General features: G+C 31.6%; 1 protein-coding gene across 2 annotated transcripts; it reads right to left on the reverse strand.

The window, feature by feature from the left end:
- Positions 1-1,050: 1,050 nt before the first annotated feature.
- Positions 1,051-9,822, reverse strand: LOC145268295 (uncharacterized). Of its 2 annotated transcripts, XM_080123708.1 has the most exons (3): positions 9,017-9,819; positions 5,913-5,935; positions 1,051-4,213 (listed from the first exon to the last, which is right to left on the reverse strand). In XM_080123708.1, the coding sequence occupies exons 1-3, from the start codon at positions 9,158-9,160 to the stop codon at positions 4,141-4,143; spliced, it is 240 nt and encodes a 79-aa protein (XP_079979834.1). In that variant the 5' UTR covers positions 9,161-9,819; the 3' UTR covers positions 1,051-4,140. The 2 variants fall into 2 exon arrangements, with proteins under 2 accessions (XP_079979834.1, XP_079979833.1); XM_080123707.1 differs by lacking the exon at positions 5,913-5,935 and having other exon boundaries at positions 9,017-9,822.
- Between the last annotated feature and the right edge of the window lie 5,191 nt (positions 9,823-15,013).

The following is a 15,013-nucleotide window of genomic DNA, read 5'->3' on the forward strand; positions in this document are numbered from 1 at the left end:
TCCCACAACCCATCTTTCCTCTTAAATTGGTGTCCACTTGCATAGAGGAGTCGCTTCATGATACTCCAAAGGTTCTCAATTGGGTTCAAATCTGGTGAATTTGCAGGCCACTCCATCTTCCGTAGCCCAGAGAACCCCAGTTTTTGCAAATACTCTTTGCTTTTGTTTGCTGCATGCGAGGGAGCATTATCCTGTATAAAAATAATAGTTCTTCTGAACGTCAACCTTTGCTTTTTCAGCCATGGTTCAAAGTGCTCCTTTAGAAAAGCTATGTAAGCATTTGACGTCATTTTTACGCCTTCTGGGACTCTAAAGTACCTCCGATAATCCTAGATCAAATCATTATCCCACCACCACCTTGTTGGTGCCTTAAATGCTGATGATGATGTCATCTATCTAGGACCCATCCCTTGCTCCAGCTATCTGGGCCATCAAGAGAGCACGTCATTAGCAGTGTCAGATGTTGCCATTAAAAATGAGTAAGAAAAAATTGAACAATTGGACTCACTATCTTTCGAAGCTTATAACTACTTGAAAAATGTAATTTAAACCCTAACTTTTTTTCAATAAAAGGAGCAAAGACCAAATTTTAAAATAATAAAAGGTTTAATAGAAAAATATGCAATATTTTTTTAAAATCCGTTTCCTTTAAAAAAGATTTAAAGAAATTCAACGAATTTTAACTTACTCCAAATATAATAAAAATATATAAATTCCAAAAAATCACTTACCTATAAAAAATACTAATCATTCTTCATTCATAAGAATTTGTCCATATTTATATTTTATATTCCATGTACTTTTTAAATAAAAGAATTCTTTAAGCAAGCATTTGAAAAGACCACGATTTTAAATTCTATTATCAGATGGTTACAGAGCATGTTTGTCTCCTTTTCTTCCAGTTGACAATTATGGAGGCCGAAAAGTGCCATAATTAATTATTTCAAAAGCGTAAAAACAACACATTAGACCAAATACATTTCAAAAGTAATCCCGGTAGTAACTATGAAGAAACAAACATTTAATGTAATAATAACAACAAACAACAAGTTTTTTTTATACTATGAGCATATTTTATTCAGTTTAAAAAAAAAGTAAATAAATGTTTATGTATATACACAAAATATTAAAAGAAAATTTTAGGATTGACATTTCTTAAATTTTAAATGTAGTTAAGATTTTACTCAAAAATAATTTCTTATAAATTTTTCAAAGATATGAGGAATGAAGCAAAAAGACACAAAAAAATTCAATTTAAATTTATTGAAAAAAAAAAAAAAAAGAAATTGATTTTATTTTAAATTCAGAAAAAAAAAGATATGTTTGAAAATGCCTTTAAAACAAGAAAATAATTAAAATTTTCCAGCAGACATTTTAAATTTGGAATAAAAGGTTTTAAATAAAAAATTTTTAAACAAAATAATAAGAAAATCTAAATTTTCTTGGACAGATTTTAAATCCAGGATAAGTTTTCAATAATCTTTTTTTAAACAAGAAAATAATTAAAATTTTCCAGCAGACATTTTAAATTCGGAATAAAAGGTTTTAAATAAATTTTTTTAAACAAGAAAATCTCAATTTTCTTGAACAGATTTTAAATTCAGGATAAAAAGTTTTCAATAATTTTTTTTTAACAAGAAAATAATTTAAATTTTCTTGTACAGAGATTAAATTCAGGATGAAATCATTTTTTTTTTTTAACAAGGAAATAATAAAATTTTCTTGTACTGATTTTTAAGTACAATTAACAATAACAGTTATATATGTGAATTAAACAATGGAAAAAGCAATTACTTTCAATTTTACTAGGACTAAGATTTTTACTAAAACTAAATTTATTTTGTAATTATGCAAAAAAGAAATGGCAAGGATGTAAAAAAATTTCTATAAACCTAAGGTTAGATAAAAATTAATTCGTTATTTGTATAGTCTGCTGCTAATTCAGATTTAGTTAATACCACCTCTTCCATTAATTCATTTTCTTTATCATATTCAACAGTATACTTGTTATTTTCAAAACTAATTAGTAGACCATTGAATTCTTTATCCTCCCAGATATGTAAAATACTTCTACCTATGATGCTGCCTAACAAAATATCCCTAATTTCTACATGATCTGGGAACTTCTCTATCAATAGGTTATTTGGAAGAGATGGATGATTTCTTTCTAGGTTTTTTAATTCTACTCCTAATTGTTTTCTATGTTTATCTGAAATTTTTCTCTTAACAGTTTTATGTAATGATTTTTTATATTGCGTATTTAGTTTATGGTCTTCTGTGCTCTGTTTAATTACTAAACTTATTAACTTATCCAGAAATTCTACATCTATTTTTTCACCATGGAGGACATCAAAAACCTTATTTCTATTTACTTTGATGAGATTGCTTATTGTAAAAGTATCTAACGTAGATGAGGACTGTTTCCTACCACTATACTCACCAAAGACACTTTCTGCTTCCATAGTGTGTAACCTAGCTGAGACCAGAGCATCCTCTCTTAATCTATCTACCCTAGCAAAACTAGCTGTATACTGCCTTTAAAAGCTATCATCGGTGTCATCCAAAGACTTTTTCATCATCGACGTAAACAAGTCACAATTTTGGAAAGGAGGACGCCTCATAAATTTACCTAAGTCCTCATCCAAGTCAATTGGATTCCCAAAAAAATCAAAAGTGCTTTCCAACACTTTTATGGGATCTTCAAATGAAATCTTTAACTTATCAACTACACCTTCCACTATCCGGATCCCATCTGTGACTGTACACTGATCTTTAAGGGATGTGTAAAAAGTTTTCATCCAAGGACCTGAAAGAAGCTTACCTATAACACCTAAAACCTGTAACTCTAAATATGCTACTTCATTCCCAAAGGCAGCTTCTAAATATTTGCACAAAGATTTAGTATTCCTAAATCTCCTTAAAAATAATAAAAAGTCTTCTCTATGTGTAAAGTAAACCAAAGCTAAATGAAAAATTATATTAATTCTATTACCTCTATATCTAGGAACTACCTTAGTTGAAAATTTACTTCCTATGAAATCCTTAAACTCTTTAATTGAACCCAAAGTATTATTATATCTAAGAGAAGACATTTTCATAATTATCTAATGCCCTATACAATCCTTGCCACTAAGGACTAACTCACTAACACTAGCATCCTCGAAATGCTTCAATTGCAGACATACGTCCTTTGTAATTGCTTCCAAAGGATGTATGTTGCAATTGAGCTCTATTAATTGCATTTCCCATTGCAATTCCAATATCTCTACAGTACGGTGATTGACAGCTGCTCTGTCTGTCAAACACGAGCCAATTTTTTCAATTATTTTTTTATGCTAATTGCAGATTCACCAAAAATTATAGAGTGTAACTTGAGCCAATTTACTAATGCAGTCGTTCATATGATTTGCATAATCCTTTGCATAACCACCAGGTACACTCTGGACGGCTATGACATGGGTTGACTCAGGCGTTGTTATCATGACATTATTAATATGTTCACCATCCTTTGTGGTGGCGTCAAAAATCAGAATAGACGCAGCAGAGTTAAGGATTTTATCCACAGTCATATAGTCTGCAATAAAACCTAACTCTGCTGGCATCTTGAACACTGCAGTTTTGGGAAAAAATTTTAACTTTAATACCAAAAAATTTGCAAGTAGATTCTACCAATCATGGCAAATTTTTAGTTGCCACATAATGCATTTTGCAAATGTAAAATAGTTTTCTCAAAATATATTTTGAACTTTTTTTTTTTTTGGCGGCTGTTTTAGTACAAATTGTCTGCATCAGCGCTGATGCATCACAAGTGTTGGGACAGGTTTTTGTTGTGCTGGTGGTGCTACTGCTTACAGTACTGGTGGTGGTGGTGCTGGTGCTGCTTGAGGTACTGATGGTGGTGCTGGTGCGAGAGGACTTGGGTTGAAACATTTTATGCACAGGTTTCTGGCATAAATTCATTAATTCCCCAGACTTCGATTTGAATAAAAATTTCTTGTAGTTTTTCAATTTCCTTGCAACATTGGATACAGTAGCAAATGGAACTACAGGAAAACTATTTGCTACATTTTTTTTCGGTGGCCCACTCTGAAATTTTCATCATGGAAATATGTTGCATCAATATATAAAATATAGGACCAGTCAAGACTGGCTCATTGCCTTCAACTTTTTCAAATTTGTGTAAAATTGAGGCCAAAAATGTAGGTTGTTGAGACTGAAAATAATGGAAAAAGAATTCTTTTCAAAATTGAATCTTAATTTTTTAGATTAGATAAAATTTATGAAAATCGAAAGAATTTAAATCCCCAAAAAGCAAATGGTTAAAAAAGAAAAATTTAGTTATGAAAATTATTAATTTTTAATTAATTCTACTGAAAAATATTTCTTGTTTAGAAATTGGGTATAAAACGTTTCAGCAATGAAATTTATATAGGTTTTTGATCTTATTTCTTTCAGTATTATTATTACTTCCAATTCATGATTTAAAAATGGTACTTCTACACTTTATTGCCGAAACTGGGGATGCTATTTTATTTCACGCACCTGTCGTGGAAGATCCAAGGGAGAAATCAGTATTTGAAACTATGACCGAGGCAAGAAATAAATAAAATTAAACTAGATAATGATTTTTCGGTTTCATTTAAATTCATTTGTTGTTGACCATTCAAAGTTGCTTTAATTAAAAAAAAAATGTTTCATTAAAATTATTTATTTATTCGAAAACAAAAAAAAAACAAACAAAAAATATTTTATAAAAATCCAATGTTGCTTTCATTACAAAATTGGGGTTTGTATTACTGTACACATAGATTCTAAAAAGTTGTCAAAAAACAAATATATAACAAATAAATGTTATCAAAGGCAAGATAAGTTACTTTTCTACCTAACTGGATATGTTTTTAGTGTTTTTATTTAATGTAACATGTTTATTAAGCTCGAAAAGCATACAGTGTTTACCAATGTATTGGAAAATTAAAAATGGCGCCTGACTCTCTCTTTGACATGGTAAGTTTGGGAAAAGGAGTCAAAAATAAAAAACTAGACAAAATACTGTTATAAAGTCACTCAATATATGTTACCGTGAAATAGACTGACATATATTTGGTGGGTTTTTAACAGTATTTTGTCTAGTTTTTTTATTTTTAACTCCTTTTCACAAACTTACCGTGTCAAAGAGAGAATCGGGCGCCATTTTTAACTTTCCAATACCTCAGAAAACACTGTATGTTTTTCGACCTGAATAAACATGTTACATTAAATAAAAACACTTACAACAAAAGTAACTTACCTTGCCTTTGATAACATTTATTTGTTATATATTTGTTTTTTTGACAACTTTTTCGATTCTATGTGTACACAACCCCAAAATGGTTTCATTAAAATTATATTTTCTTATGCAAACTTTTCAATAAATGTTTTTACAATTATATTTTGATAAATTTGTATGCAGTAAATGTTTTGTTTTTTAAATGGCACTCGCCCAGTTTAGACAATTATGAATATGTCATTTGCATTTTCTAACGTTTCATGAAAAACTTTCCCCGTTTTCATTAAATCGAAACATTTCCAATTAAACAATTATGAATATATGTTCTCTTTCACTTTCTTTATTTACTTTTTTTCATAGTTCTTTCCGGAAGTAATTAATATCTAGTTCAATTTTTTTTTTTTTTTTTTTTTTCCAACTTCAATTATAGTTTAAAATAATGATTTCTCCCTTGGATTTGGACAGCAGATGCGTGAAATAAAATGGCGTCTCCAGTTTCGGCGACTATGTGTAGAAGTACCTTAAAAATTAATGGTTTATTTTTACTCAAATAAAGAGTTTAAAAAAGCAACAAAAATTTAAACTACAACTTTCTCATCAGTTAAAGAAAGTAATAGTCAGGTGTGGAAAAAAAAATTGAACTTACCATTTTGGCAGAGAAGAAGTATTCTTTAAAGATGAGGAAGCCAAAAGGAGCCAAAGGATGAAATAGAGAAAACAAAACACTTGCATCGTCATCGTGACCAGGAGTCAAAATATATCAAATGAAAATATTGATATACAGGGTGACCCCCCCCCAAAAAAAACGGGCCCCAACTCCAATTAGGCCCCGTTTCTTAATGTTTTGTCCAAATGAAATGAAACTTTGGTCATAACTAGTTTATTATATTCAAAACATCATATCAAAACACTAGGGTCTTTGGCCTTTTTTTTTTCTCCGTTCTACAGCATATGTTCTAGATGGCCTCCATTTAGCTTTTGTGCTTTTTTGGGCCACCCTGTATATATAAAACTTGTATTAATTGTAAAACAAAAAGCAGAGAATGAAATACAAAACACAGAAGTGCGTGTGCGCGTGCATGTGAGCCATCGTGGTGACTTGTGCGTTAAAAAAGTGTAATTATTTTTGGTTGTATTCCCTTTGACTTTCTGACATGTGCCTTATCTTCCCTTTGTATTTCTGACATGTGTTTGCTGTCAACAACAAAGTTAGTCAGTTATGGGTCACCGTACTTGAAAAATGATCACATTTCACTCATAAGTAAGTTTACTTTTATAAACAAACCCTTCGACAAATTTTCCATTTTTTTTTTTAATTCTCTTAAAGAAATACATGAGTTTTTGATTTAAAATATTTTATTTCTTCTTTATTCAATGAATTTTTTTTAATATCTAAAAAAAAAACATTGAATGAAATAGAAAAAAATTCATGTAAGTGTCTAATATTTACTAAACAATATTTTCAAATTATGAGGTTCCACTTAAGAAAAAAAAAAAATCAATGTTTTTTTTAAAAAAAAAAGGTTTTAAACTTTTGACTTTACAGGTAAATTTGCACAAAACTATTTAGCCAACGTACACAAGTGCTACCCCACTAACGAAATACGTATTGGCTCCGATGTTGAACATTGTTCGATTGAGGGAGAAATCATTATTTTTACAAGGAAAGAATTTTTGCGTGTGTGACCCAGTTTGTTTTATTTATTTAGTTTGGCTTAAAATTTGTGCATGATTTTTGTTATAAGTTTATCTGTTTTATTTTATTTTTTCAGATGGATATTTTTTTTGCCGGAGTTTATGTAATTATTAACAGAATGGAATCCACGCTATTTTTAAATATTATTTATAAAATAGCGTGGATTCCATTCTGACTTTCACCAAGTTTTACGGGTAATCTCCAAAAATACCGTTAGGGCTTACAACATGGCCGCCAGAAGAGTCACGTGATCACGTGACTCTTCTGGCGGCCATGTTGTAAGCCCTAACGGTATTTTTGGAGATTACCGTTTTACGATACCTGCATTATTTTTTTTTTTAAATAAAAAATAAAACTTTCAAGTTCGCTTGAACATTACTTTTTTTTTTTTGGCCGGATTTAACAAACAAAATGAAAGCCGTGCTGAAATAATGACATTATTTAGAAAGCCATTCTTAACATGGGGACGGGAGAGTGTTGTGTACCTATTCTGTACTCTCACCTAACAATTTAATAAAAACAGGTATCGTAAAACTTTAATTAAACTTGAAAGTACTATTTAAAAATAGCGCGGATCAATATGGCACTAGCACCAAATAACATTTCACTGTTTTCATCTACGATATTTCATGAGAGGTATGTACACGTTAAAGCTTGTTTCTTTCCACTAGTGCTAATTTCGACTTTCACCAATTTTCCTTTAAAAAAAACAATTCAAACATTGGGGGAGGCACTTAAACCATTAAAAAAATAACGGTAACATAAGTGCATAAGCACCAAACGTTTGTTTTGTTTTCATTTTGTTTGTTTGTTAAATCCGGCAAAAAAAAAAAAAAGTAAAGTTCAAGCAAACTTGAAAAAAAAATAAAAATAAATAACGCAGGTACTGTAAAACTTTAATTAAACTTGAAAATATTTAAAAATAGCGCGGATTCCATTTTGACTTTCACCAATTTTCCTGTTAATAATTACATAAACTCCGGCAAAAAAAAAAAAATATATATCCATCCAAAAAGACACACTCACAAAAATTCTTTTTTTCTAAAAATAATGACTCCTCCCTCAATCGAACAACGTTCAACATCGGAGCTGATGCGTATTTCGCTAGTGGGGTAGCACTCGTGTACGTCGGCCAACTATTCTTGTTTTTGTTTTAAATTAGATTATTTTATTTATTGATCTTTTACCTTCAATTTGTGATATATAAATCTGAGGTGAGAAGATTAATTATTTGCATTTTAATAGACATTTCAAAATGGGGGGGAGGGTAAATTAAAAAAAAAAAAACGCTTGTTTAGAATATTATATTCGGTTTATTGGAAAGAGCATAAAATTTCCCATTAAACCTGCAAATATCGTAAAAATTGAACCAATAGAAAAATTTTGATAGATTTTTAAATTGAAAAAATTAAAAAAAAATTTAACTCGTAAAATTCAATTCATTTCATTACGTAGAAAAAAATAGCTGCATGAGCGCGCGCATGCACTTTATAAACAGTTTAAAAAAAAAATATTTCTATTATTTTTTTTAAAACTTTAATAGTTTATTTTGGAAGTATATTCCATAAAGAAATTAAACAACCTGCTTTAAAAAGAGCGATTACGAGTTTTTTGTTTTGCTTTATATATATATATATATATATATATATATATATATATATATATATATATATATATATATATATATATATATATTATTTATTATATTTATTTTTATTTTTATTATTATATAAGGGCGTCAAAAGTTCTGACACACCTAGCACTTCATCCGTGAACAAAACTTTGGAAAAATCCGTTTTCATTTTGTCCTCTGTCCATTTCAATCGGTTTTGTATGTGATGTTGCTTTAATCGAGACTTTGTCACAGGCTTAACAGACTTTGCCACCTTTTTCAGAAGGCGACATCGAGTACTTTTTGAGACATTCTTCAATCCGGCTTGGTCAAAGACTTCTCGACTTGTTTGCCAAGGGTTATTAACAACTTCATGTTTAATTTGGAGTAGAGAACGGCGTGAAACAACTCTAGATTTACCTTTATCAGCTCTCTTACGTACCTTTGTAGGGTTCTTGACAAAGTTCTTCACAGTTTGATGGTACCTTCCTATCATTTTCGATATTTCGAGGGTAGTTTTACCTTTTGCTAGCTGTTCTGTAATAGTACTTTTTTCAGAACTACTTAAACCACCTTTACGACCCATTTTTATCGACGAAACAAACTGCCTTGTTAATAATTTGCCACACCTCAAATACCGTGGATTCAGCAATTACGATGGCAAGTTGTTTACATTGCGCGGAACAGTACGAAAATTTCAGAATACGCGCAGATCGGCATTGCCAACGTTTCCGAAGCTTTTGATACGAAACTACCAGTAAGTTTCTGAAACGAATAAAAAAAAAAATGTTATCTCGTTAATAATTTGATACGCAGTGTATTTTTCATATTTAATATCTAAAAATTTTAAATATTTAATAAATTATTAAATAAACTTTCGATTGTTTTGAAGGCATAAAATCGAAATATATTCCTTTCTTTGTAAGCATGCAACATGAATTCCCTTGTTCATCGATCTATGAATGTGTATAGTTTTCGATACAAGGGACTTAACTCTTATTTTAAACATGACAAAGTAGTCCCCCTTTGAATATATGCTCGGCAACGAACAATTCGTTGTTTGGGGGGAGGATTATTTAGACTACTGTTTCTCTTCTTGCATATCATACCCTTTTTCTTCTTTAGATGCATTTGGCGCTTATTTTATTATTTGCCTCCACACTTTTTTTTCTTCACTTTTTTTTACGGATCAATTTTTTTCTCTGTGTAACTAATAATTGCTAGGTCATTCCCGGTTAAGAAATACGTTCATTTTTTTTTATTATTATTATTTATTTACTTTATTTATTTTGTTGTTCATGTGAGAATTTAGGGCGCCGAAATCACAACTCTGAGTAAGGAGTTCTGGGTAATGTCCTAAATTAGCGAGGGCTAAGATTTTTTTTTTTTTTTTTTAAATTTTACGAAGGGCAGATAATTCTGTTTGTCCTAAATTAGCGTCGGGTCAAATTTAAGTAAAGAAAAGGGGAAACAGTATAATAAAACACGGTATGTTCCAATCCGACATAATTGAGTTTTTATGGCGAAATATGCATAAGAATGACAACATTCTTGAACGTCTTATTTGTTGTATTAAACAGTCATATACTGTTTAAACTTTTTTTTGTTGATTTTTAACAAACAATATATTAAAAAAAAAAATTTTAATCGATCTGTCGACTCTGTCCTAACAAGCACTCTTGATTTAATTCATGGATAACAGCAAGTAGCTCAGTCAAAACTTTAAAAAAAAAAAAAAAAAAAAAAAAAAAAACAGAAACCCATTGTATCTGTGACGGGCATGAATAGATAGATTTCATTTAGGCACAAATACTCCTTTCTTTATCTTTTGATATATGAGTCAGTCAAAATAATTCAAATGATCTGGTCAGTATTTTGTGAAACAGTAATGCTCTTGTATTGACCTGGTCTTATTTTACACTATCCACCTCCCCTCCTGCCTGGGCCACATGACTGACGACCTTATGGATGTGAATCTCCCTCTCACGTCTAGAAGATGTGACACTAGGTCAAGTGGGATTTGCAATTTTCAATATTGTTTCTTAAAGTAAGAAAAAAAAATTGCTATATCGTTTTCTTTTTTAATTTTTGTTACCATTAGTCATTGAAATCCATCTCAAAGGTTGAGAAGCCAAAGCCTGGGAAGGTGAACAGTTTAGAATTGTACAGGGCCAGGGATATATTTCAGTCAACAGGGAGCAAGCCATCTTAACAATGGCCTAGATTCTGGTGACTTTGGCGGCCAGGGGAAACCCTTCAACCGGAACTGACCACCCTCTGATACAACTTTGTTATATAATCAGTGGCAAAATCTATGTCTAAGTTATTAATTTTCTTTCCTAACTAATAGATGATGCCTGCTGGTAGAATCCTATTCCAAGCAAAGAGATAACAAAACCACCAGCAGCAAGCAGCAACAAAACAACAATGCTGTAGAAGCATGGAAAAGATTTTTGCAAAATACTCGATTTTGATTGGCTAAATTACTTGAATTTTGATTGGTTATCGAGATGCAGCTTCCATTAATCAAAAACAGTCACTCTGTATTGCTATATTAACTTAAAACTCAACATCAAAACAAAAGAGAAGAACCGTAGCTTGCTAAAAGGACACTTATCAGTCAAAGCACTGCTATCAAGACTCCCCATGAACAAATCAGATTAACCCTGGCCATGGTTTCTCAGTAGACAAAAGCAATCTACTATAAGGCTAACTCTAAGCCTAATCCACCAAGAAAAATTCCCCCACCCCACTCCCAGGACTATAAAAAAGGATTTACTTCCTTTTCTTTCATAAATAATATTCTTTTCACCCATCCCTTCTATTTTATAAAAAAAATAAAAAAACCTTGTCTCCTTGACCAATCAGCAGACACCTTATTTGTCCAGCTGAATGCAAAAAAGCCCTTATTCTTCCTCCTTCATGAATGGGAAGCTTCATTGTCAACAAGTGAGAGAATCTCTCTCTCTCTCTCTCTCTCTCTCTCTCTCTCTCTCTCTCTCTCTCTCTCTCTCTCTCTCCTTAATTTAAATACTACTATCTAACCCTGAACATTCTAGAGGGGCGTCTATTTCTTGGACATTAAAGATGTTGGTTGGTTATTTTTGTATTACGGCATATCAACCCTTTTCAGGTTATTTAATGCCGAATCCAAAGATTTTGAAGAAAAATTTTTTTAATAGAATATATTTATTGTTTTCACATCGGTTTCTATTTAACCCATAGTTGGGACCCTAACAGGTACTACCACTCCGGGTCAGAGTGGACCTGGGAGCAATGGTAATTAAAGGGTGGCTCCACACTCCCCAAAGCCCACAAGCTGGGGCCTCACCACTGGATATAGTTTAAGGTCGTATCCAGGACCCCCATTGAGGGACTTTTACCCTCTGCAGGGGGGCAGTCGGCGTATTCTAATGCCCCACCGACAGGGCCGGGACATTAAAGAACTTTATAGTTGGACTTATAAAGCCACAAACACAATCAGTTTTGCACGGACTGTTCGTTATTATTGCTTAATTTAATAATTCAATACATGTATTATCATCACTTCAGTTTTGTATGTCTTCTGTACTTCTTCCTTTCAGCATTTTCCACCTGTGACAACTGAGGATTGAAGCACTTCCTTGGCAAATCATTTTATTACTCAACAGACAAGAATTGGCTATCATATATCGCAACAAGTGCCACAGATACAGTAGAACCATGGCCACCGAGAGTAAGAAGAAGGCCTGTTAACTGAAAAATGACCGCAGGCAATGTAGGTAAGATTTGTCAGACTGTCAGTACTATATGAGGGCCATTTGAAAAAGAGCAATAAAACATTTTTAAAAAGAAAAAGGAACACAGTTCGATTAATACTGAAAATGAACTTTATTCAATGTAAAATATAAATATTATCTATGTAAAATTAAGTAATTTTAAAGCAATAAACAATTTAATACTGATAAAACTGAATTATGAATTTAGGGAACAAACAAAGAAACATTAAACACAAATATTTTTTGGCCTTCAGAACAAGATCACAGTGTAGTATCTGTTTTGATGCTACACTTTACCTTTTCTGTCCTCAGCCGGTGAAGGAGAAATCTTTCATGACTGAGATTATTTTTGTTCCTATTGTTAAAGTAGACATGTTAAATGTATGTGGCAGTCAGTAAAAGAAGGAAGGTCCACACGCGGAGATAGGTTATCAACGTCTTTATTTTTAAGAAGGTTAACACCGGAAAAGGAAGAAACATGACTCCTTAAGGAGAGAGTTCTCAAACCAAAGGGGCATAACTCAGGGTACTAAGTTTACTCTCTTAACACCTATTCAGAGTGCCCCTTATTGGGAAGCTGGATTTTGCCCACAAGATTATATGTTGAAATATTTGAATAACTATTACTTTAAATACAAAAATTATATTCAAAATTTTGGTTTTCTGTTCTACTATGGCCATTTTTTCCCATGTTTTTCATTAAAATGTGTAGCGTATTAGTTGTCTCACAGGCCATCATCAGTGATCGCTCACTGGCAGTAACTTGTGGTGTTCTCTGGAGACCAAGTGACAACAAATCTCCTCAGATTTCCAGTGTTCTCCATCTCTTGACCACTTGTGCAGATGATTGCATGTTATCGCAACAGCTGTTTGTCATTGATTTCTCGTTGACATCGGCTATTGGTGTTTCCTGGGGTTTGGGTGACAAAATATCTCGCAAAGGTACCAGATTTGAACTGCACACTTCCAGTGGAGATTTGGTTAGTACTCTCCCACCTCGGTCTTTCCATCCTCCCTGACCCTTCACAATTAGTTGGAGTGGCGCCAGTCGATGTCATCTACGCTAGTTTTTTTATTATTATTACTATAATTATTATGATAATAATAAGAGTGCTTGTGCAGTGTACGCATGTATATTTTAAATATTATTTTCAAGTTAAATAAAATTTTGGGTTTGTATTACTATACACATAGATTCGAAAAAGTTATCAAAATCAAATATATAACAAATAAATGTAATCAAAGGCAAGATAAGTTACTTTTCTATCTAACTGGATATGTTTTTAGGGGTTTGTATTATTATACACATAGATTCGAAAAATGGTCAAAAATCAAATATATACCAAATAAATGTTATCAAAGGCAAGATAAGTTACTCTTCTACCTAGGTTTTACTCACTTTAAAACGTGTAATCGCTTCAAAAATCATACAATGTTTATCGATATATTTTATTTGTTATATATTTGTTTTTGACAACTTTTTCTAATCTATGTGTATAATAAAACAAACCAGTCATGTAAATTATTTACAATCAAAATGTTATAAAAAAAACAAAAACTTGAAGTTTTAAATATATTTCAAAGAAATAAATTACGCCCGGTGCTAAAATATTGAAAATTCAGCGATCGTAAAAAAAAAAAAAACTGCCGTGAAAAATGCTAACTATATTTGAAAATACGCAGTGAAAAGTTTTATTTATAATTAAAAGAATGGATTGAAAAATATTATATAAAAATTGTTTATTTTGCAGTAAAAAAAAAATGAAATGAAATATTCAACTTTCTCCGATAGGAATTAAAGTTTCAAAAACGAGTTCAGTTACTATATTTTGTTAGATTAAAATTCTCCCAATGTGCAATTATAATAATTATTATCCAAATGGAGAATTGTTCTTTCTCTTTAGAACATACATGGATAATCGGTAACACATATTGGTAGCCATGGACAATCGGTAGCCATATTTTTTTGCCTGTTAACGTGACCACGTGGTTGAATACTGGAAGCTGTCTATACCTACAAGTTAATCAGGAAGTGACGTTACGCTGTCATGTGCATTGGCTTTCTTTACTCTCGGTAGTCATGGTAGAATCCTAGGATACTGTGGCCCTAGGATATAGTTTTTTCAGATTAGGATGTGGAATACCATGTTTTCCTGGATCCTGGTTATGGCATTTACCCTGCTTTATGGTGTTATTTATAATGTTATTTGATTATATACATGTGTATTATATACTGTGCTGTATTTTGCTACTAATTTTTAATATGTACTGTATAAAATTTTGCTTAGGTCCTGCCATACGGCGATTTCACCTTTCAATCCCAACCCTGGAATGGATTAATGCCATATTTTAGGGTTCTACTGTATTATCAAAATCATACCAGGTGATTTGTACAAACAACTTGCAGGGCAAATGCAAGCAGACAGTTGCTCTGCATATTGGTAGTAGATTAATTAAGAGTTAATGTGCACCATTTCGGGGCCTCCTTCTTGACAGCTGTTTTGCGCACCAACCGTTCCCCCCCCCCTACCTCAATGAAAATGAGACTCCACCTACCAGATCAACTCCCTCACATGTTAGCATTGATAACGAGGAACTGCCAAAATTATCTTTTCTGTTGTTCATATCCAAATATGAATCCAGCATGACTAAGATTCCACAATAATCTAATATATAAAAGG

This window comes from Euprymna scolopes, chromosome 43 (assembly GCF_053919585.1).
Source record: "Euprymna scolopes isolate OS-2025 chromosome 43, ASM5391958v1, whole genome shotgun sequence".
Classification (NCBI taxonomy): domain Eukaryota; kingdom Metazoa; phylum Mollusca; class Cephalopoda; order Sepiida; family Sepiolidae; genus Euprymna; species Euprymna scolopes.

Bases quoted from the DNA above. Each gene is read 5' to 3' on its own strand.
- LOC145268295 (XM_080123707.1), bottom strand. From the start codon at position 9,160: ATGGGTCGTAAAGGTGGTTTAAGTAGTTCTGAAAAAAGTACTATTACA. The intron at 4,214-9,016 runs GTACGTAAGAGA...CATTATTTTCAG, and splicing joins TTGTCAAGAACCCTACAAAG to TCTCAACAACCTACATTTTT.